Source organism: Clytia hemisphaerica, unplaced genomic scaffold (assembly GCF_902728285.1).
Source record: "Clytia hemisphaerica strain Z4C2 unplaced genomic scaffold, Clytia hemisphaerica genome assembly, whole genome shotgun sequence".
Lineage (NCBI taxonomy): Eukaryota > Metazoa > Cnidaria > Hydrozoa > Leptothecata > Clytiidae > Clytia > Clytia hemisphaerica.
This window is the reverse complement of record NW_027103286.1, coordinates 2,513,947-2,538,515: the sequence shown is the minus strand read 5'-3', so window position 1 is coordinate 2,538,515 and position 24,569 is coordinate 2,513,947. Positions and strand designations below refer to the sequence as shown.

The window sequence follows — 24,569 nt, the reverse complement described above, 5'->3', positions numbered from 1 at the left end:
TTTAAGAATCATGTGAATCAAGAAAGCTTTTTTGTCTCTTGCTAAGTTTTGTTATTTTGAAAGGTTTTACAGAAAGGTTTTGATGATCAAATATACATTAAAAATTAGAGATAGAATCTCCAACATTGTCTATTCTTTATTGAAGATATGGACTAATTTCGCGTGACGTCTTTTTTTAACCACGATCATCATTTTCCTGACAAATGACAGAAAAAATATAAAGTGGGAACAGTCAGTGACGACTTGATTAGCTTACCGTTGTAAAAACTACCCGCTTTGACCTGTGCATAGTTTCGTTGTCTGCAAGCTTGACTTTTGGTTAAAGATTTCCTTCACTTTAAATGGTGGTTTTGCGGCAACAGTCTATAAACTTTATTTCAAAACCTCTCTTATTTTAGAGCACAATAAAAGGTATCAAAAATGACAGAAGAAGAGTCATCAGGAACACGTTCACAACGAATGCTTTACGTCAATATTGGATTGACATGTCTATCAACAATCGGTATGCTTCTATCACTCACCGCTATCTCAACCATCGTGTACTTTCGAAAGTTACGGAAACGAACATCCAATAAACTTTTGGTAAATCTCTTCTTGGCTGATTTCGGTGTTTGTTTACTTATGCTGGTTTTCCATGCTTTGATGATTGATCCAAATTCTAAGAAAGAAAGAGTCGAAGGTATTAAAAATGCTAAAGAATTCCATATCATTTTATCCGCATTCATGCTCTTATCCATTACAAATCGTATAGCAGTCACAATCGACCGCGCGCTTGCCGTTAAAAAACCGTTTTATTATCAGTCGAAATTTAACACGATGACTGTGGTAAAGATAACTATATTTCAAGACTTTGCAGCGGTGGTTTATCTGGTTATCCTGTACCTGGCGCATCATTGGATGGACAAAGATGGATTTTCAGATCTGTTTAGCCTATTGTTCATTATCGTTGTTGGTACAGGTTTCTTGGTGTTGACAGCATCCAACATCATTGTTTATATTGAAGCACATCGTCAAATTGAAATGATATGTAAAATAACATACGTCGATAGTACTAAGAAACGAAGAACATGCCAAATTCAAAAAGAATCTAAAATTGTGAGGATTAACCTTGGGATGGTGATTGCGTTTGTAGTATGTTGGACTCCCTTCCTAGCTGCTATCTGTCAAGAACATGTTAAAGGCGAATATCGAGATCTTTTGACTGTCTCTATACACTTACTAGCATTGAATTATATTTTGGACCCAATTATTTACGTATCACTGAGTCGTGATGTGAGGAAACAATTGAAGGAACTTTTTTGTAAAAAGTCCAAAAGGACATGCTCAGAGACTGGGTCGACTTCTTTGGAATCGGTGACTCATTCCCAATGACTTTGTAACTGAAAAAAGAAATGTAATCAAAGTTGAATTCCAATAACTTATTGAAGAAACATTAAAAAATTATGTTGCAGTAGAAACAGTAAGTAGAAAGTTTTGCCCAGCTTTGTCAGCTTTACAAAAACTGGTCCAGAGGGACAATATAATGAGAAAATAAAATAAAAACCCATGTAGAATACTTGCCAGGGTCAACCAACCGACCATAGGCGACGGATACTCAAAGTACTGACTTAAAAAATTAATATTATTTTTGGGATATACATAATGAATATAATAAACTTCTGTATTGTAAATTTGTAAAGTATTTTGAGATAATTTGTACATATAATAAACACGCGTTATTGAATAACAATTTCAAAATCATAAAAATTGTGAAGGCTCATCCATCTTCTGGGAACAGAGAGCGTGGAGGATAGTGGATGGGATCTTTTACATAAGGGATTAGCGTAGAACTTAAGCAAATAAATCTATTTTACCTTATACGTAACTTACTATCGAACGTAGTATAGTCCGGGAGCCAAACCCAAAAAATGGCATTTTGCTTAACCCAAGATTCTACAGGATACACTATACATTTTTGGAATCCTCAACTATCCTAGTTTTGGAAATGGTCGGTCCCCAAAGCTAACTCCTGGTCAATTTTTCATACTGGGCCCGAGTTTAGGGGGTACTTTTTACCCTTTGTAAGAATTTGTTAAGGAAAATGCCATTCCAGGGATGATATAATTTGCTGTATCTAGTCAATCAGTTGACCAATTGCTTTGAAACTTTGCAAAAAGTTTCAAGGTAGGCTGATGATTATTTTCGGCAAAAAATTTTTGTGAAAAATTATTTTTATAGGTTTGCCTGGGGGAAAAAGGGAAAATTTGGGTATTTCAACTAAATTTTGACCCTTTTTAAGTCTGGGACCTACCCAAACAACTTTTAATGAGACACAAACTAGGTGTTATGATAGACTTTGATGCAATACATCAGAAAAATTTCAAACAGACAGTATTTAGTATTATTTCAGGGCTGCAGGGGGTAAAATTGCCCATTTTTATGGGTTTTTACCTTATTTGAGCAATTTTCACCACTAATCTTGGTTAAAACGTCATCAAAAATAGTTAAAACTAACAATACCAGGGTGCAAATGGACAAACCAGGGGGTAAAATGCCCATTTTAGGCGATTTTTATCGTTTTTGGACCTATTTCACCCATAAAGCGGTTTTATGGTGTACCAATTTTATTTCTGACCACTGAAACAAGGATCATTTTGTAGTAGGAGCAATGGGAAAGTTATTTGTGGTTTTCATTGTCTGTATTCAGGGTCACCGTGGGCAAATCAGGGGGTAAATACACCACTTCTTGGTAGTTGTTGCCTGAATTTGGATGTTTTTATTGTATGGTAGCCTCAAATTTATGAAATTTTGAGATGGAAACCAGTTATATACCCTTCAGTCATTTCTTAGTACTTTTGTTGACAACCTACACAAAATAATGACGGATTTAACTTAAGTTATGGCCAAATTATAACATTTTTTTGACGTAATTTTGTCAGTTTTTGCTTTGAGATTCCACTATATTGCTATTCAGAGCTTCCCAATTAAACCAATTAAAAGACAAATGTAGACAAATTTGATTTCCATAATGATGACCAGTGCGGGGGTACTGTAATAATTGTTAAACTTTCCTGATTGTGATTGAGTATTCATGTTGATATATGATTATTTTTATGATAAATATTATATGTGATAAAATCAAAACCGATAAATTCTGGGTCAGAAGATTCATCAAAAAAATGCCAAAAATTATAATACTTGATAAAACTGCATTTTGAAATATAGTTCTACTGAGATAACTTTGCTTCATAAAGACAACATAAAGCAACATTTTCTAGGGCTGGTTATGAGAAATGGAATTTTTTCAACATCAAAGTCCTGTTGATGGAGATCCAAAATTTGATTTAAAGTTTGAACTTTCATTTTTCTCTGGCTTCAAAGTCGCTCGTCCGCCAACTAACCCCATCCGCCGCCAACAGGCCCAACTACTCTAGAGTGATAAATGATAGAATTCAAATTTTCTATCGATCTTCATCCATTAAAACCCAACACTCCCTGGCTTCAAATTTTCGAATAATTTTTAATTTAAAATTTGAACATAATGTTACAGGTAAAAGGAAAGCGACGATGTCGTATGACGCCAGTTGGCGCTTAATAGGTTAAATGAAAGATGGAAAATTTATATCAAAATATAATCCTGACTTCTAAAAATTCCTTTTATACGGAAAATGGAGTTAAATTTCTATTTCAGAAGAGCTATAAAAATCATAATGAACTGGAAATGAAGTTTCATTATTTCAATACGAGGACACAAAAACATGAGGAATCTTCCACCACATCAAACGAACAACAAATCAACCAATCAAGGTGGAGAACCACAATAACTACTACACTCTGATACACCACGTGATCTGCTTCGTCTGACCACATTCCCATTCTCATCAATCTCATCCACACCATACAACTCATCATCACCAATATCTAGTGAGGTTCCAAACTCTACTTTCTCCAACAAATCACTCCTTCGATCTCTCATATTATCGATCTGTAATAACAATAAAGCCCAACGATCGATTTTTGATTTCTTGCGTACTTGTCTCATGATAGCCTTCCTCCACAGCTTCTTATAATCATATTTACTGGGCGGATAAACTAACCGCTCAAAGTCTGTTTTGTCTAAGAGTTCAAACCAAGTTTCAGTACCATTCTCATTGACACCAGTCTTGCGTCTTACAAGCCGATCCAAAGTATATAAATGCTCATCCGGTTCACCAGGTAAAAACTCTCTCATAAAATCTGTTAGACGGAACAAGTACTCAATATTATGGCCAATTTTCCCACAAGACGTGGCTATATCACCAGCTAGCTTATCGTAGCTATCTTCACCGAGAAATCCCTTACATTCGGGTGTTGCGATGTATAATATTGAATACATAGCCTCATGTTTTTGATCGCAAGAGTCCAACGGGTGTACGGGAACAACATAAACTTCATAACCTCCAATCTTTTGTTCTCGAACGTTTAGATAGTCTAGGGCTGTCGCAATCTTTGATGTATCGCTGATTTCGTACACCAAGCCCCATGTTGTACCCTACGATAAAAAGAATTGAAAAGACCTGGTTCATTCGATTGACTAAAAGTGGCGATGAGTTTCATCTTCAAATCTAACCTTGGAGATTTCCTTGCATTACACGTATTTTTTATGAAAATAAGCTAGGAATATCATATTATGATCACCATCGTGGAATTTGGCAACAAAACCTAAGAATTTCATTTTTCACTGTAAATTGCCAATTTATCCGGTCCTAACCAAAAAGAATGCTATGAGAATATTTTAAGATGATTTCCCCCCAAAAGGCTAAGAATATCCTCGATGAAATGATGAACACCATTCTCATAAAAAGCGTGTATTCAAATCTCATTCATCAATATATTCTTACTCAAAATATTATCAATATTAAAAAAACTTATTTTATTTACGTCCATCATGGGTAATCAAAACTAACTCGGAGATAACACACACCCTAAACACCCCCTCTCATAAAAGACACTTACATTTTCGACCGGAGTTAGAGTAACACACCTCCCCGGATGTTCTTTCGTGCCACGGTGATACGTACTCGCTTGCCAGAAACGTCTCTCGTACCCTTTGACGTAGCCCACAAAAGAACGATCATAATCAAAGTCCGGTTTCCATGTTAGAGAACCGTATCCAAAAATGTGAACTGTTACATTTCCACTTAAAATTGATTCAATATTTGCTTGTGTTGACATACTGGTCCTTTTGTGCTCTTTACTGTTTAATTTTTCCGTGAGAATTTGAAGTGGTTGAAGACAAAAGTCACCCTTATAAAGGAAGAGAGTAGAATCAAAATCAGCTTAATAATTTTGAAACCAGCTTTAACAGTCTTTTAAATTTATAAACATTAAAATTTGCGTCGTAAGCAAAAGAAAGAACTAGGTCAGGGGTATTTCACTGGGAAATAAATTATCATCTGACTATTATGTAAATATGACATAAAGTTTAATGAACCTTTTGTCTCATCATGAATCAGTGTAAAGGATGATACTGAGCAAATCTGTAAAGCTTAACGAATGATATACATTGTTACCGTTAAATCTTTATCATACAGCCTTCTGATTAAATTAAAGATGACGTAAATACTTATAACTAAAAATCAAGTTCTCCCATCACGGTCACCTCTGAAGGTTATAACTCAATAAATAGTAAGTTTAGCCTCTATAGCTTTGATCATGCAAAATACCTAGTTTTTAAGAATCCCAAAATAAAACTTCTTTTAGACGCTTCTAGTCGGAAAGATCTAGGAAGATCGTGCACCTGCTCCTAGCTTAGGCAGCTTCAAGAGAGGTTTAAACCTTTAAGAAGAAATGAAACTCACCTTATAATTCAAATCCCAGGATGCATCACCTGCCTACGGTAAAGATTATAAAAGTTCTCTATCATAATACAATACGAGAAACAACAAAAACATTATGATGTATCCAAAAATATAGCAAAATAATTAAAAAGTGATATTCACAACTTCTAACCTTGCATGTGCAACAAGTTATAGAAACTGCGAAAATCAAAACCCATAGAAGAAAAACTTTCAAATATAAATTGTTGTAGACATATAATTTCCACTGATTGTAACTGGGTGTTCTAACGATTTTCACATTAGGGCTACTATGCATGGTAATTGATGAGAAGGGGTATACTGAAAAAATAATCAATGGCTTATGTTTCTATCATATTGATAGTTTTGACGATTTGACAAAAATATGACAAAACAAATATGCAAACTCTTTCGAAACGCAAAATATTATTCAAAATATAATCTTCTATCTACCTAAAGCACTAAATGCCACATATAACATAACAAAAGTACCCTTACCCAAAGGCCTTCGAAACTGAAAAAGATAAGAAAACTATGAGTAATTGTATCCGAGTCAACCAAGTTGCAAGGCATTACTTAGCAGAAAGCAGTTAACAAGACGCTAATCAAACTTGTGAATGAATATTTCAAAGTCTTTGACTTTTTTTTACGAAAAAATGCTTCAAAAATTGAAAAAGCGAAAAAACAGAACAAAAGACAAACATGAAACATGATATTTGAACACGACGACAAGAAATTAGTGCTACACAATGTTATCTTGAATAACACTAACTAACCTCTTAGTTTGGTTCGAAATTTTAAACACACCAAAACTGGATATTGATGACGTAATGTTTTATATACAAGGCACTCAAAATAGTCCAGGCATTTGCCAGTAACTTTATTGTTTGAATTTAAAACTAGTGAAAAAGACCAGATCTTTTTTGGGTGCTTCCGTATATAACATTCACCCTTGGGACAAAACGTCCGAATAAAGTCCATTTCATTTAAAGTCCATTTAATGATCATTTAACGTCTATGTAGTTACATCGCCAGACGAATGTTCAACGACGTTGAACGTTGTGGTTTGTGAGTAACTGTCACAAAAAGGTTCAGAGGCTCCAACTATTCACTTTAGACAACACAAAAAACCAAAATTAAAAGAACTATACACAATGGTCTGTTAAGAACGAACAAGTTACATGATTTTTGCTTGGTCCATATGATAAACATCGCTGCCATCGATGGTTAGCATGGCTTTCTCATTAGGGATTTCTGCAATGTTTTTTTCAGCTTTCTTTTTACCATGTAGACCGATGTATAAATCTTTCAAATACGAATGAATGCCGGGGGTAGCTAGCCAATGATCTATCTCACAAATTGTGATCGAATGAGCTTCATTCTGAGTGCCAGGTGAAGTGTATTGAGGCTGAGGGTGAGCTAGAAGATCTGCTGAATTCAACAGTCCAGGAATCGCAAATTTATTTCCTTCATCAATTCGTTTCGCTAATTCTTCCAAATGTTGTTTCAAAATGTTGATTTTTTTGTAACTACCAGGTGCTATAAGGTGTTTGATATTCTGTAAGACAACAGATACTCCACTGATCTTGCGGACTGGAGATTCTTCTCCAAGTCTTGAATGTGTACCAAGGAGAAAAGTCTCATAGGAAAATTTCTCCTTCTCTAGCTGATTCATAACTTTGTATTTAATCAAGAATAGCGAAACCAAGGAGAAAGCATCTGTGTATTTATGAAGACATAAAAGCGACAAATCTTCAAAAATATCTTCATCTTTTAAATTACAGTAAGGGAGGTCCAGGTTCCCCCAATCATAGCGTCCATCAGGATCACAAACTTTCCACCATTTCAAGAAATCGTAAGCTTCTTGCACTTCACCCAAAACGCATAAAATTCCTGGGATAAGCGAACGTACCCCAAGGTTATCGCCTCGACTCAACCAAACCAAGTCTAACAAATGTTCCACGCAAAGTTCTAAAGCCAATTTTGAATTATTTTTTATCCCACACTCGTGCAAACGCATGGATAAAGCATGTCGTGCTCGACAATAGTTTCGTGGCTCGACTAAACTCCAGAAATGACCGACATCATCTGGAAACAAATCATAAGGTTCGTTTCCAAACCAATCCTCATATCGTCTCAATGGTTCTCTTTCAAGAGCCACTTTCTTTAATAACTTCTTGATCTCATTGCAGTAAGCTTTATGTTTCACCCAATGATCTTTTTGACATTCTTTGGAGCAATATTTGACGGCCGTACATCTTGAACATCTTTGTTCGGCATCATCTTTCGAACAGTTACTGCATTCAAATGAAGTGCTTCTTGGAGATACTGTTGTTTCACTGACGATTCTTGGCTCCATCTTATTATTTTTACTAACTCTAAAACGAAACAAACACGGTAAATTTGCATAACACTAAACTGTAAAGTCGATTCGTTCGATTTTTTTCATTTACTTCCTCGAATTCGACTTCGGTGTAAATAAAGCAGAAAGATTTCGTTTTTAAAGGAAAATGTATAAATGAACGAAGTGAATGACATAAAAATACAATATAAAAATAGTAAGAAGATAATGCTAATCGTAACGAATTAAACCATGTCCACCAAATACATTGTAAAGTCACCGAGAAATACATCGTCTTTTCGTTTGGCTTGAATAGTAAGCACTCCTCGAGGTTTTAAGGTCAAAAGTTTAAAGTGGCAATATTTTTGGTATCCCGCACTTTATTGGGAGTGGTTCACGTCAAACATATACCCCTCTTAAATTGCCGCTACAAAAGCAATCAAGCGTATTCAGTAATGTTGTGTCTTTGAATGATATGGAAACTACTTTCAAGCTAGGTGTGCTTTGCCTAGCACTTTGGCAAGTGATACTTTTTCTCTCGGTAGTTCAGCTATGTCGCGTTCAGCTTTCACTTTTCCATGTATTTGAATGTAAAGCTCTTTGGTGAGGATGAAGATATCAGGTACGGGTTCCCAATGTTGAATATCAAACCAAACAGCACCATAAGCTTGGTCTTGAAGGCTCCCTCCTTCCCCAACATACAGTGGGTTTGGCTGTTCAAGGAGCACTTTATAATTCAGAAACCCAGGAATGATGTATTTGTTTTTGGAATCGATAAACTTTAAAATTTGAATCGTTTGATTCCTGATAGTTTCATATTTATCAATTGGAGAGAAACATTTCTTGATGTTGTGTAAGATGACCGAAACTCCACCGATTTGCTGGATGGGTGAATCTTCACCAACTCTAGGGTGTGTTCCAAGGAGAAATGACTCATAGGAAATCTTGTCTTTCTCGATTTTCCTCAAAATCTTGTATTTTACCATATACATTGAAACCAACCAAGGAACATGTTTTTTACTGAGATTCAATTCCGACAGATCCTCGAAGATATTCTCATTTTTTAATTTGTCACCGCTTGGAAGCTCGAATTTAGTGTGGTCATAATAACCATCGTTATGCAACACTTGCCACCATTTTAAGTAATCATAAGCTTCTTGTGGCTCATCCAGCAAGAACAGCATACCAGGAATATGTGCCCAACAGCTTGAATGGTCACCTCGGTTAAACATGAGAATATCTATCAAATGTTCCAAACATAGCTCTAAAGCTAAACGTGAATCATTTTTCTCACCACAAAATTGAAAGCCAATAGCTAAATCAAAACGCTCCTTCAGATAAGGTTGCATCTTAGTTATTCTCCATGATTTACCTCTACCTTCGAGTTTGGCCATCTCTTTCTCTACTGACACTATTTTCTTTCTGATATGTTTACAAGCGACTTTATGCCAGTCCCAATGAGCTTTTTGACATTCTTTGGAGCAATATCTGACAGCCGTACATCTTGAACATCTATTTTGAGCATCATCTTTTGAACAATTACTGCATTTGAATGTAGTACTTCTTGGTGATACTTTAATTCTTGGCTTCATTTTATTTTTGGTCTGGTGAAACAAAAAAAAGGACGAAATACAAAGTTTATAAAGCAACTTTGAACACAATTTTGGCGGAAACTCGAGTCAATACAATCTCTAAAATTTCACGAGAATTTAACTAAATTTTCCCGATAGTGGGAAAAATTGAACTGACGGACTTTGGTCAAATCCAAAACATTTTCTTCCCGTCAACTACCTTCCCTTAAGGTATTATTTGAATGATTGTTAGATTGGTCTGTCGACTTTTATTCGTTTTTATGCCAGATTTTAATTTCAAGCTTATAAAACAATGTTTTCGCTTTTAAAGGGAAAATTACAAATGAATATGAATATAGCACTAAAAATAAAATATGAAAATAGACAAAAAAGTAATTGTAACAGAATGGATGGATAATATGCTTATAAGCATATGAAGGCTCAGGTTTGCAGATTCCTAAGCATAACATGAGCATATATGTCAGCCTAAAATATTTTTCAAGTGGTCATTTTTATCTGTTTTTGTTTTTGTTTTTGTTTCATTTTTATCTGGTTTACTTGACAAGAGGTCAAGTAAAAAATAAGACATACCACTGCTCCCAAAATCTGAACAAATATTTTACAAAATTTCTGAAATTTCATTAAAAAACTTGGCTCGGGGTGAATCATAAGCATAATTTTTAAGCATATAATAAGCATAAACTATGCCTGGATGCTTTGAGAACTTAAGCATACACGAGCCTGACCAAGGGGCATACACTTGCTTATAAAAAAAAAAAACATGTAAAATCCTGTACCTTAAAAGAGGGGACAAATCTGAATACTTCAGAATAAGTTTTAACCCCCTGGAAAAAAATTATATCTAGGTCCCTGGAAAATGGAAATGTCTTTTTCTCCTCGCAAAAGAGGACTTATCATAGGTAAACTTGTCTCGATAATTTAACCCCCTAGGAAAAGACCAAATTTGATCAATACAAACTCCCTGGGAAAGCGAAAATTCGTCTTGCATAATACCCTCTGGAAATGCTCGTCCGATCCTTGTATGGATAGTATTAAAAGGTCCAGTGTAAAAGATCGAAAAATGTTGTTAGATGGCATTGGTTACTATAGAAACCAAAATGAAAGTCATCGGAAAAATATTTTGCAGGAACAGCCTCCGTTGGTGATAAGAAAACGATATCGAAACGAGCAGAAACGACAACGGACAGTCAAAAACAAGACTAGTAGGGCATTGGGATATGCATTCTAGCTGGTGATACACTTTCTTTAGGTAACTCGGCGATATTATATTCCGCCAACGCCGATCCATGTATTTGATATCCTTGCAAAGTACTTTATGTTTCACCCAATGATCTTTTTGACACTCTTTGGAGCAATATTTGACGGCCGTACATCTTGAACATCTGCTTCGAGCCTCATTTTTTGAACAATTACTGCATTCAAATGAAGTGCTTCTTGGGGAAACCGTCGTTTCGCTTATTTTTCTTTTTTCTTTGTGCATTCTTAGTTTTTTTCCTGGAAAGAAAAATAAACCGTTCTTTGGTTAGGTTAGGAATAAGTATTAGTCAGTAAATATAGTTAGGAATAATAATTTATGGTTGATTTGAAAAATAATAGCTTTTATCATTTTTTTCCAGAAAGAAAAGATTTCAGATAAAATTTATAAAAATCTAAATCTGAGTTTAAAACGTAAAATTGGAGGAGATTGGAGGTTATGAAAATTAACAAGGTAAAATGTATGCCAAATTAAATCTTTTTATATTAAGGAAAGAAGACGACAAAAGTTTTCACGATGAAGATTTACTTCTAGTCTAAAATTACCCATAGGGCAACAAACGGTGAACCAGTAAACGGCGAGTCGAAAAAAAAATTCTGAGAAGTATCTTGGAGAAAAATCTTCTTTGTATCATGCATATTTATAGTCTACAAATATTGTAGGTATATATAGACATTAGAAGAAGACCAGACAGTGGGTTTGAAAAACAAAAATTTAATATACCCTTTTGTCAAAAGAGCTTTAAGAATCTTAAGAAGCTTTAAGACTTCGATGGCCAAAATATTAAGTTAAAAAGGTTTTATTTACCAACACTTTTATCAAAAAATTGTGGAAATAAGAACGCTCTAAGAATATATTTAGGCTTAAAACTCAAAAATGTTTAGAATATCTTGGCTTAAAAGATTTTCGACAAAGTGACTGGCAAACATAAAATGGATTGGAGGCACATGGAGCCTTGAAATCCTTAAAGCACAGAAGTCAGCCATTTAGCCGGGTACTGTAGAAAAATGCTTCAAAATAAAAACTATGTACATTTTAAACTATATACATCTAAAAATATAAATATATCATATGTAGGTTCTAAAATAAACTTTTTCTTTTGTATAAAATAAAAATATGAACACAATGCTGATACGGCCAAAAATATCCCAGGTCTAAGTATCTTAATGAAACGCATCCATTTCTGGAATGATACTGATAAAATTCTGAAAATAATCCTTCGATAATTTGATAACAATTTATTTTGGTTTCAGGAAAAGGGAAGGTGTAAAAGCGATACCCTACTCTATGGTCCCGAATAGTAGGTGGTTCAAAACAAAAGGGGTTCGAATTTTTTTTCAATTTAACAAGCAGAGGGTCCGAATAAACAGGGGGGGGGAGTTGGTAGACTGAAAAAAATTCTAATTTTTGCTTTTATCTAATTTTATGAACTTTCAAGCGGTTCCTACTGATAAAATGGAAATCAAACATGGGATAACAAATTCGGACGTTCGAAAATTATTACACTTTAACTGAAAATGAGAAAACTAGAAAATTAATAAATCAATGAACGGGACGGGGGTCTCTTAAAACGAGAGGGGGTCCCTTAAAACGAGAGGGGGTCCCTTAAAAGAACAGTTGGGTCCTAAAAGGAACGGGTTAAGATCTGAAAACCATTGAAAGTTAATAAATGGGGTATGTTTATTCGGGACCTAAGAGTAGGGGACTTAGGAATCTATAAGACAATTGGAAGTTGAAACAATGTAGGGCAAAGCCAATAACATAGGTCAGAGGGGCAAGAAAAATGACAAAGAATAGAAACTCATTTAGCCTCGTTAAAAAATCTTCAAAACACAAGAAATCGATATATAATATGAATCCTAAGAAAGTCGAGTGAACCCTTGCCTTAGAAAATAAGAACCCTGTAAGAAAAATGTAAGAAAACACAAGATAATACAAACAAAACAAAAGTAACAAAATGAAAATTTTAAAAAACAAAATTCTAAAACATTATAAATATCAGCCAATTTGCTTTCAAAGTTAAAAGTTCTCAGTTTTCGTCGTCAAAAAATAAGTTTTTTTTTCAAAATGTTTTCTCTTCACTACAGATAAATTTGAATCCTATACCGAGAGCATAATATATCAATTCTCCATGGCAACAAAGTACAAGGTTACTCTTCATGGTCATCCATATCCTCCTCGTCACTGCTTTCATCATCAGAGCAACCACACTGGCAACAATAACACACGCTCATCAAAGGAAGCTCCTTGATATTCTTCAGGGCTTGTCGCTTACCATGCATACCAATATAAAGTTTCTTCAAAAAGTATAAAACATTAGGTGTTGCTTTCCAGTTCAAATGTTCGTAATCTACAATGTTCCAAGCCTCGTTTTGAGTACCAGCAGCAACATATTGAGGCGTTTGTTGCCCCAGCAGCACGGACGAATTAAGTAAACCAGGAATGATGAACTTGTTGACTTTATCAATGTGTTTGCCTAAGGCAACCAATTGAATCGCTAAGGTTTGGATCCTCTTGTCCATGCCAGGAGCAATAGCTTCTTTGATGTTCTCAAGAGCCAGCCAAACACCACTCAGCTTCATAACAGGCGAATCTTCACCTAACTTAGGATCAGTGCCCAGAAGAAAAGCATCGTAAGACGCTTTATCTAGTTTCAATTGTCGTATTAGTTTATATTTGATGAGAAATAGATCAACGTACCAGTGAACATCGGTGTGGTTACTCAGTTTAAGCTCAGACAAAGATTCGTACATATCCTCGCCCTTCAGATTGCAATATGGTAGCTTCATGTCATAACAACACGAAATGAGATCTCGGTCTTGCCACCATTTCAAGAAATCATATGCTTCTTGAACTTCGCCTAAAACACAGAGTATTGAGGGAATGTGCAAACGAACACCGAGGTTATCTCCACGACACAACCAGATCAAATCCAACATATGTTCGACAGAAAGCTCTAAAGCCAGTTTCGAGTTATTCTTCATGCCACACGAACGTAGCTTTAAAGCAAGTCCCAGTCTCTCCTTACAATAGTTTCTTGGTTCAACCAGTCTCCAGAAAATTCCAATGGCAACTTTGAAAAGACTCCCAGGTAGAAGGTCTTCGAGTTCATAAAACTGTCGTAACGTTTCAGCTTCTTTTGCCAAAATCTTGGTACGTCTTTTGATTTCATTGCAGTGAGTTTTATGTTTCACCCAATGATCTTTTTGACATTCTTTGGAGCAATATTTGACGGCCGTACATCTTGAACATCTGTTTTCGGCATCACCTTTTGAACAGTTACTGCATTTGAATGAAGTGCTTCTTGGAGATACAAAAACGTCACTAATTTTTCTTTCATTCATTTCAAGTTTTTCAAGTCAGCTAAAAAATCAAGAACTGTAAAATTAAAATGCATGGAAAATTATAACACAGAACTTTCATATAATAGTTGACCCTTTCTAATTTGAGTGTCAAGGCACGTTTCTGTGGAGCAAGACTTGCACAACTTTATTTATGTACGACTTTCCAGATAATGCTTAACAGATTCAAATTAGAGCGAGTAAGTCTTATCCCTAAAAAAAGAGGCAGATTAATAATTGGTATCTTCAGATAAAAAAGTAAGTAGGATCGCCCTTTTTGTTTTAAGAGTTTATGCATTGAATGCTTATTTACAGCGAATTGAAAATAATTGCCTATAAAATTTATAAATTATGTTATCAAAATCAAATTTCTTACAATAGTTTACAAAATCCAGTCTGAGCAAAGACTGAAGAATCGGTCAAATAAAAAATAAAGGAACAAAACGCTAGAATCAGACGCCGGTCGCAAATTTTTCCTTTCGAAAAATGGTAATGGCAAAAAGCAACGTATTTATCAGAATAAAGGACAAAGTATGAACTTGATGATGATTTGCAGGGTCGAGAATTCATAAGATTTGCTAAACCTAAACAGTCAACGGCATCCTGATTTTCAAACATTTTTATGCGTTATCAAATGAGCTACAATCAGAAATATTTGGCACAAAAGGGGAATTCCCTCAAAACTTTAAAACCGCAAGTGATTTTTAAGCGCTTTGAAGTACAGTTCGGAAGTGTTTTAACTTTGAGTTTTAAGATTAGACTTAAGACTTAAGGACCTTAGGATCTCAGCATCTAAAAGCTCAAAAATGTTCCAATAAGGCTGAAAATATACCCTGGAAGCCACTTAGCCCCTCCCAAATCGAAAACCCAATGAAGCAAAGTGGAAGTACTGACATTGCAATTCTCGCCCGACCTTTAAATTTTGAAAAACGTTAAAATACCCAAAATTGCCAATATATTTCGGCGGTAATTGTAGATGGGCAATACATAATAGCCTTCGTAGGAAGGATATAAAAAAATATCTGTCAAAATTTAGAGTTTCGATTTCCTACTAAGGAATTGTTTAACGACAGCTTGGCCTTCTTTTGACAACCAGCGACCAGCAAGTTTTTCATTTTCCCGTTCATTGACTCGGTGTAAAAGATCACGTTCTTCATCACCAATCAATTTCTTCGACATCATAACGGACTATAATGAATTGATTCACAATCTAACTAACTTGAATGGTAAATTACAGAACAGACTATATAAGAACATAAGGCTTGGGTAGCCAAAACATCAAGAACCCAAAAAGCAAATTAAAAAGATTTTAATCCTATTAGCCCCATGGGGGTAGAATCTATCGCACAAACTTTTTTCTTCGTTTCCGATTTTTGCATTCGAGTAAACGATTCCAACATTCCACCCAACAGAGAAAACGTTGGATGGAATGTTGGAATAGTTTACCTCGGCTTTTAGTGAAGTTCTTTGCTTGAAGAAAAAACGAAAATACTTGAAAACAGTCTCAAATTCAGCGTGTTAAAGACAAACATACAGTACTATAGACCAGAGTCTTGAGCAAATCGATACACCTTCATCATAATAAAAACTAATTTCGACTACGACTAGACTCTTTCTTTTTACTGTCTAAAGCTGGCGTTCCTGACAGAGGAAACAAACCATCTTAACAACCCATCATGCATTACCAATAGCCTCCTTATACTATAAAGGCTTTATCCCAAAATACCATATTCCTATTTGAGACAAGAAATTTGAATGATTTTCGGACCTGAAATTTCACACCAATTAAGTCGATTGCGCCGCAATTAAACCAGAAAGTAAAAGAAAATAATGAAAAAGTCACACGAGTTAATTGTTTGCACGTAATTCGGCAGCTAGGAAAACAGTCTTTGAAGATTCGAACAAAAGATTGTGTCAACAAATTTATGATCATTAAAGACAGCTAGAATAACAATAAGACAACATAATGTCGGCTTTTTTGAAGACGAAAAAAGAAAAAATATATTCGAGATTTATAAGAACATAGAGAAAGAAAGCTTAAGCTGGCACAAAAAAATAAGAGCATGGACAAGCCTGTGATGGCCAAAATACTAAGAACAAGTTAAGAACATTTTAAGGCTCTGTGGACTCAAAAACACCCTAATTCTTAGAAAAATTAACACAAAATGGTGAAAATAAGAAAATATTAAGAACATTTTTAGGCTTAAAACTCAAAAGTTAAGAACATCGGAAAGCTTCAAAACTTTTGATCAAGATTATGGCGTGATGCGTGATAGGGCAAAAATTTGAGGCGTGATGCGTGATTTGAGCTATTTTCACTATTTTTTGCGTGATGACAAATTTTAGCGATTTTCGTGATGTGTGATGAAGAAAATTTTTTTGTGTGATGGCGTGATTAGGGGTGCCGCTGCAAATTTTTTTTCCGTAGACGGGCGGAAATATCTTTAATGGTCGGAAATATCATAGTGTAATGGTCGGAAATATCATTTGATGGTCGGAAATATCTTTTGATGGTCGGAAATATCCAAAACTCTGAAAATTTAAAAATTTAATGGTCGAAAATATCCCGCGCTTTTAAAAATGCTTCATCAGCAAAAAAATGTAAACAAAAATGGTAGCAAAGGTGGTGTTGTGTGGCCAACTTGTTGTGTGTGCCAGACAAGCTTTTTAGGGAGAGAAAGTGGTATTGACCTTTTTATTCAAACACGACTCTTCGTTCTTTCTTGTCTTTTTTATATTCTTTCCTCCTCTAGCCCCCGCTGTAAGGGTCATTTTTGGCAAAGTTTTCTCTGCATGCACTGCCAGCTGGATGCACTGTAAGGGTTCGATTTTGGAAGCCAAATTTTCCGCCGAACGTATGGTCGTTTTCAGATCGATCCACCGAGGTAAGGTCTAGAATGGGAGGGTGTCCAGGTAGGGTTGGGACTAGCTTTAGGGTGATTTGAGAGTAGTGGGGGCTAGAGGAGGAAAGGATATAAAAAAGACAAGAAAGAAAGAAGAGTCGTGTTTAAATAAAAAGGTTAATACCACTTTCTCTCCCTAAAAAGCTGTCTACGTATTGTGTAAAATACTGTATAAAGAACTAAGAAACAGAATAGTTCTCAGTCAGTGTCCCAAAAACTTAAAATAAAAAACTACTCTTGTCTGGCACACACAACAAGTTGGCCACACCACACCACCTTTGCTACCATCTTTGTTTACATGTTTTTGCTGGATGAAGCATTTTTAAAAGTGTGGGATATTTCCGACCATTAAATTTTCAAATTTTCAGAGTTTTGGATATTTCCGACCATGAAATGATATTTCCGACCATCAAATGATATTTCCGACCATCAAATGATATTTCCGACCATTACACTATGATATTTCCGACCATTAAAGATATTTCCGCCCGTCTACGGAAAAAAAATTTGCGGTGCCGCTGGGGGGCCTCATCAAGGGGAAACCCTCATGAAATACTTTCTATAAAGCGAACCTTTCTGTAATTCGAAAAAATTTGAAATGACAATGGATATCTTTCGGTTGCGACTAGATTATGACCCATCTTTATTATACTTCATTAAAAACTGAGAATTGAAAATCTTAATAAAAAATTGAAAGATTGACGAGGATATCATGAAAAGCTAAAATAACAATGATAGTATTTGAAGAAGAAGACTTGGAAAAACAAAATCATGGGGACAAACGTAAAGGTGATAACAACAGGCAGCTAAAAAACACGTGGTTTTAGGAGCAAAAAATGGCGCTATTATAGCGACAATAATTAGTTTGAATAATTAGAGTGTCAATAAGAGAGATAATAGCAGGGTTAGCAATAAAGCTATACAAATTTCGCATCGATGAGAAACATTTTTCATTGAGGAGTGTTTTTACAAACTAGAAAAATATGCCGTTATAATAATCTCCAGAGGATAAAATAGACTAACAATATTCTTCCACCGGTTACACGTTAAAATGGTTAAATTTAAGAAACATATATTAGGCTTAAAATTCAAAAAATTAAGAACATCCGATCCAAAGGCTTCAAAAATGTTGGATGTTCTTTTTAAAAAACGCGGAATACAGCTAAATAACGCAGGGACTGCTAATTCAGGGGAAGAAAATTGCGTGGAAAGAAACTTTCCGCGATTTTCGGACAAATTCACGAAAGTTAATTTTTCTCAAGAAAAATAACTTTGACACACATTTATTTTAGTTAGGTTGACGGAAGTGAAGAAAGTGAGGTTCCAGCCATTTGTTTCACAAAAGTTAGTGAAAATCTTGGATAATAATGAAATCTACATGCTGAATAAACCTTACCTGAAGGTTAATGTAATAAGAAAATAGAAAATGGCAACCATAGTATAAAAAAAACAATGAAAAAATCTTGTTGTCCAATTATTTTTCGAAATCGGGTCATTTTGCATCAGAAAAAATCAGAAAAAACTAATGAGCCAATCCCGAAAAAAGCTGGTGCGAACGAACGAACGAGCTTCATTTTCGTAAAATTTGGCTTAACCCCTTACCCCCTTTTTTATATAAAAAGTTATGCTAGCTTATTATAAGGTTCTGGGATTTTAGCTGAATTTTATGACACGCCTGCACAAAAAGTCTTAAAACCTGATCTAGCGGCTGACGATTGTAAAATAATATTCAGGTTGCTAATAAGATTATGCTAAAATGTAAGTATAAAAAAGTTTCAGTTTTTCTCAATGAGCTATTGGCAAAAAGGGGCCTGGGTGTTGGAAAACACCCCTTGATAAAGAATAGGGTAAGTGGCTTTCAAATACGGTTAATAGATTTTTTTAAGAAGATCAATCACGTGCCGTTTCTTTTACATTAGCCTTCATTGTGAAAGCATCAAAACTTTAAGGAAGTAAATTTAAGACAAAGCAAATTATGAAGATATTTAAGCAGCTGATGAAATATTTTCTAAAACCCTCCAAGTTCTTTTGGGTCTTTATTCTTCCGCGAATTATGAAATAAATTCAACCTTATTCTTGCTATTTCCAACCACCTCAATTATTTGCTTTCACTGAACTGTTGTATATGGTTAGATTTTGAACTTTATTAAAACATAAAAAAATGGAGTTATCTCGAAGGTTTTGCTATTTCACACCTTGTTCCTTCTTTTCATGGTTACAAAATGGATATGGGAAAATGGAAGGGTGAAACCTCTGAACGCCAAACTGACACACAGGGAGCTCCATATCAACAAGACCCACTTTATAAAGCACCCTGCAAGCAATGTTTTTGCAATAGATGCCCTTGCAACTGCTGTAAGTATTCTGTCATTAAAAAAGCTGCACTCGTAATTTGGAAAATTCATTCAAAATTTTCATATTTAGTATCACATTTTTTAATGACAACCTTGATGAAAATTACAAATATCCTTTTTACAATGTAACTTTCAATTTATCAATTCTAGGTGATTCAGGATGCCCGCCAATCGTTCAGGAGTAATATCTCCATTAAAACAAACACTTGTATCATTTGAACTCTAAATTATATTATCTTGAAGGGAAAATATACCAGCTTGCAATCTAATACTCTATAAGTTTCAATTTAAGACTATTATCACCCTAGGAGTATTAAAAAAGCTGCAAATGAATCAGGATAAATTACTAACTTTACAACTTTCAAGAATCTACTAAAAAAACTACTTAATTTCCCGATGGGAAGGGGTATGGTTCCTTTATGCAGACTTCAAAGACCATAATTAAATACTATTATCTATCATCACCATTGTCTATTGTCCACTAATTGCGGTCAATGCTTAGAAATTAAATTAGATCATAGAATGACATACCTCTGGGAGAAGCGATGCAAGATACCTCACTTTCTTTTCAAGAACTTTGTCAAATTGTGCTTTGGGTATCACCTCGGTCACCAACCCACATTGCAAAGCTTCATTTGAGTTCAATGTCTTTCCACCAATCAAAAGATCCTTCGCCTAAATGTTAAAAAAATTAAATAATGAATACTACTACTCTTAGGTTCCAAATAAACGCCCCAGGGGGGGGGGGGTGGCAGCCAAGCAAAATGACTGACGGGTATGTGCGGGCACTAAGGCATCCGAAATGCACTGTAAGGGTGGGTTTTTTGCCGCCTGCACACTGTAAGGGTACGAATTTCTAAATTCCAATAGTAATATCAAATAGTAATATCAAATAGTAATACACTAACAATCGATTTTATGATTTCAATATTGTAAAGCTAATGAGCAACATTGAATGATGTTTTAATTAATTGATATAATACAATACTATTTTCAAACCTAAATTCACAAACGAAATCTTTGTTTGACCCATTTCAATCACTTCAGGGAAAAAAGCTAGACTGCACTGTAAGGGTATTCAACTTGGCGAAAAATGCACTGTAAGGGTGTATCGGGAAAAACCAAACTGCACTGTAAGATTGCGATTTTGAACGCCAATTTTTAGCCCGCACATACCGTCAGTCAAATCTGACTGCCCCCCCCCCCCCGCTTGTTAATTTTTCGAGCCCCCCGGACCTTATTAAGACCCCTTCGTTGATCAATTTTTAAGAATATTTTCAGGTGTCAAAGAGAAGGCTTGTTCATTTGGAACCTAAGAGTACATGAGAAAAAGGATTGATCTTTGGATTTTTCCAAACATTGACCAAACAAAATGTCAAGAAGGGATCAAAACAACACTAAACTGCTAAACTCCATGTATTTAAAAGGCTTACCCTTGTATATCCCATAATTTTAGCAAATGTGTACGAAGAACAAGCTTCGGGAATGAGAGCAAGTTTCGTGAATGGTGTCAAAAATGTCGCATTGTCACTACAATAGACAAAGTCTGCCAAAGGTAGCATTGTTACTCCTATTCCGACTGCTGGTCCATTAATACCAACAACAAAAAGCTTGGGAAAATCAATCATTGCATCAATCATGTCTCTAAGGAAAAGAAATTGACATCAAAGGTGAAAAGCAAGGATCCCAGTTCTGTTCTCAGCCAACAAGTTATTTTGAACATGACAAATATTTTCAAATTTTTGTCAGATAAAAGAAAAATCTATGAGAAAAGGAAAAATCATTATCATAAGTGAAAGAAAGCTTTCTTGATTGATTGTTTATGAAATTGTCTACCGTTTGAAATTTTGAACTCAGTTGATATTCTTACTTAAATGGCGAATTTAATTGTGCAGGATCTTTGGAACCGTGTTCTTTAAAAGTTTGGAACACAGCTGATAGGTCATTCCCACTGGTGAAATATTTCTCTGATCCTGTCAATAACACCAGTTTTATGGAATTGTCTTTGCCAGCATTTTTCAACACATCTCCAAGTGCTTGATATATCTGAAAAGAGAGGAAAATTATCACACACAAAGCTTTCAGCAAATTATTTTAGTATGATCCAAATTACTAAGATTTCATACAAATCAAGCAATCTTAAAACCTTTCCAGCAACTCCTCAAAACCTAACAAAAAAGGCACTTCTCAACACCCCGGATATTGTGGAAGAATTTCTGGACCGGACCTTCCAAAAGACAAGAGACTAGACTTACGAAAATGACCCTTAGAGAAAAAATTTTCCAGTCTTAGAGATTTTTTAACTTTTCATGATTTTCGTTCCCTTAAAAAGATCCAAATGGGGAAGTCCTGAACCTTACAGAGATTATTTTGACTTTATGTTGTTTTTGCGACCCTTACCATCCACACAAAGCCAGCACCTATTTTTGCTAGACTTAAATAGAAAAAACTTAAAAGTAAATTTTGGAGCTTGACAATTCAAGAAATTGGTAAAGGTTTTTGAAAGTAAAATTAACTTACATAAATGCTCATGGGATTCAGTTTTTTTGGATTGTTCAATAGAACCTTACATATATTTCCATCAAGTTGGACATTCATTCCACTCGGTATTTGCAATGTATCTAACCAACTCATCTTGGTAAATTTCAAATTTTATCTTAAGCACTTTTCAACAAAAAATCTATAGTAAACAAAAAAAGCGTACAAACAAGGACAAATAGATTTGGATTCAAGTACATTATTTCCATTTTTGATTGGGGTAATTGCAAATTGGACTGTCAAATTTCATATTATTTCTAATTTTAATGTGCCATTGCACTTCTATGTATTTGGTTTTCCATTCTTATTTCTTATTGATTAAGATTTGACGAAAAGAAATTGAGGTAACTATTGAAGTAGTAAGCCCTTGTTGACGGGCAAAACAGAGCAAAAGGCTCTTCAATGTGAATTTCAAAGCCATGTGTGAGTCAGAAAGAAGAATATTTGGAAGAATGTTTGGAAAAATATCTATGATGCACTTTACATTACAGATATTTTGAAACAAATAATCTTTTTTCTCTATGCCAGCCTGGTTTTCGGGAGGGTGATTCTTGCATTTCTCAGCTGTTGTCCATTACACATTACATTTTTACAGAGTTTGATGCGAACCCTTCTTTAGATACCAGGGGTGTGTTTTTAGATATTTCAAATCAAAGGCATTCGATGGGGGTATGGCATGATGGCTTGCTTTTCAAACTCAAACTTATGGGGTGACCGGACCACTGCTTTCCTTAATACGCTCCTTTATTCACAATAGGCATCAGAGAGTTGTGTTGAATGGGAAAACGTCTGAGTGGAATAGGATAAATGCTGGGTTTATTCATCCCCCTATTTTTAAAATTTTTTGAACCCGCACTAACTACAATGGTGGTTCACAAACCGTTTAATACCAATTTATATGGTAAAAAAGGATATAAAATGACACGCAAAAAATTTGCCATTTACATTGCTATTATTTTGTCGGACTATACTTTGACCAATTTAATATATAATACATATTTTTACCAAAAAGTTGTTATCCCCCTATTTTTATTTAATACCCCCCTAAAAACTCAAACCCTCCATTTTACTCAGAAAATCTCTTATTCCCCCTATAAAGCCTTTCTTAAAAAGTTGGATCCCCCTTAAAGAAGAGGCGGGTTCACACTATAACAATATATAATAATAAAGCTTTACAGGTTTGCAGGCCACCGTGAAGACACATGGGCCTCTATAAACCGCTCGTACTTTTTACAATGATCTTTTTGAAATAGAGTTTTTTTTCGCGGGCTCCCCCTGACTTTCCATTTTGTGTCGTCTCCTTTGATTTTAGTATTCATTTTTTCGGCTTCCTTACACCATTCTTTGATTATTTGTCTTTCATTTTTGGTCAAATCCTCTGTTACTCGGTAAGGAAAGCATTTTGCTTTTGTTATTGCTTGCAACACTGTGTTCTTGTCCTCTTCGTTCGTAAATGTGACTTTGATTGGTTGGTATCTCGCTTTATCTTCCCTTTCTTCTTGCCAGGATAAGTGAGTGGGCTCGTCAATGGAAGAGGTCTTTCAACCCTGACCCTCCTAAACAAGCTGTGAAAGTCTATTTTACCTTGTGACTTTGTTCAGACCAAATGATTTTTTTTCACATAGATATCAATCCACAAACAATTCAAGTTGACAGATTTTGGGCAAATTTGGGCCAAAAAGGGCCCAAAAATGCGGTTTTTCAGGATTTGCTCAATATTGAATACCAGGTAACATTTTTTCTGATTTTTTTGCATAAAAGTAGAGTATCATAAATAAGTTCAATGTTCTTAACTAAATAACTCTTTATGAAATGTATTTTTTTTTTCTAAAATTAAATTTTTTTCTCTACAGTAAATTGATAATTTTTCTAAATTTGATTTTTTTTTCTAAAATTAAATATTTTTTTCCTAATTTGAATTTACTTTTCTAAAATTAAATATTTTTTTCTAAATTTAAATTTATTTTTCTAAAATTAGATATATTTTTTTAAATCTAAAATTTATTTTTCTAAACTTAAGTATTTTTTTCTAAAATTGAATATTTTTTTGACGATGGCATTTCGAGAAGTGCTTCCATAAAAAAGATAGTATCCCGTAAAAAAGATAGTAACGTAGTTGTCTAAGAAAACAGCTATTTTTTTTAGAATCTTCCTTACAATCTACTTTTTCTATTTATAAAAAGTAGATTGCTGACGTGTGGAAAGGTATTTCGGCATGACTGATCCTTTTGTTTTGATAATAACATCAAAGCGGGAATTAATTTTCTTCTCGTTTCTTTCTTTCCTTTTTCTTTCTTATCAGTTCACGCTTTTCCTTGCCACTCACAAAGCGTGGTTAGCTCAAGCGGTTAGATCGTCTGTCTCACATGCATGGGGCTCCGAGTTCGATTCAGATGGGTGTCAAATTTTTCAATTCTTCAATTTTCTTT

General features: G+C 34.7%; 6 protein-coding genes and 1 long non-coding RNA gene across 7 annotated transcripts; 2 read left to right on the top strand and 5 right to left on the bottom strand.

Moving 5' to 3' along the window:
* Positions 1–356: 356 nt before the first annotated feature.
* LOC136807071 (histamine H2 receptor-like) lies at positions 357–1,709 on the top strand. Its single transcript, XM_067063642.1, has one exon. The coding sequence runs from the start codon at positions 421–423 to the stop codon at positions 1,369–1,371; it is 951 nt and encodes a 316-aa protein (XP_066919743.1). The 5' UTR covers positions 357–420; the 3' UTR covers positions 1,372–1,709.
* A 1,513-nt stretch (positions 1,710–3,222) lies between these two features.
* Positions 3,223–5,266, bottom strand: LOC136807082 (glutathione-specific gamma-glutamylcyclotransferase 1-like). Its single transcript, XM_067063653.1, has 2 exons — positions 4,975–5,266; positions 3,223–4,510 (listed from the first exon to the last, which is right to left on the bottom strand). The coding sequence occupies exons 1-2, from the start codon at positions 5,191–5,193 to the stop codon at positions 3,782–3,784; spliced, it is 948 nt and encodes a 315-aa protein (XP_066919754.1). The 5' UTR covers positions 5,194–5,266; the 3' UTR covers positions 3,223–3,781.
* A 1,727-nt stretch (positions 5,267–6,993) lies between these two features.
* On the bottom strand, positions 6,994–8,175 carry LOC136808455 (uncharacterized). Its single transcript, XM_067064990.1, has one exon. The coding sequence runs from the start codon at positions 8,173–8,175 to the stop codon at positions 6,994–6,996; it is 1,182 nt and encodes a 393-aa protein (XP_066921091.1).
* Positions 8,176–8,645: 470 nt separating this feature from the next.
* Positions 8,646–9,749, bottom strand: LOC136808446 (uncharacterized). Its single transcript, XM_067064982.1, has one exon. The coding sequence runs from the start codon at positions 9,747–9,749 to the stop codon at positions 8,646–8,648; it is 1,104 nt and encodes a 367-aa protein (XP_066921083.1).
* Positions 9,750–13,154: 3,405 nt separating this feature from the next.
* On the bottom strand, positions 13,155–14,348 carry LOC136808435 (uncharacterized). The gene has a single exon (XM_067064973.1). It carries the CDS (start codon positions 14,346–14,348, stop codon positions 13,155–13,157), a length of 1,194 nt encoding a protein of 397 aa, XP_066921074.1.
* Positions 14,349–14,705: 357 nt separating this feature from the next.
* Positions 14,706–22,307, bottom strand: LOC136807111 (enoyl-CoA delta isomerase 2-like). The gene is made up of 5 exons (XM_067063684.1): positions 22,123–22,307; positions 21,473–21,648; positions 21,036–21,246; positions 20,134–20,277; positions 14,706–15,533 (listed from the first exon to the last, which is right to left on the bottom strand). The coding sequence occupies exons 1-5, from the start codon at positions 22,234–22,236 to the stop codon at positions 15,378–15,380; spliced, it is 801 nt and encodes a 266-aa protein (XP_066919785.1). The 5' UTR covers positions 22,237–22,307; the 3' UTR covers positions 14,706–15,377.
* Positions 18,905–19,871, top strand: LOC136807148 (uncharacterized). The gene is made up of 2 exons (XR_010846649.1): positions 18,905–19,603; positions 19,753–19,871. It is a non-coding gene; the product is annotated as an uncharacterized lncRNA (long non-coding RNA).
* Positions 22,308–24,569: the final 2,262 nt, after the last annotated feature.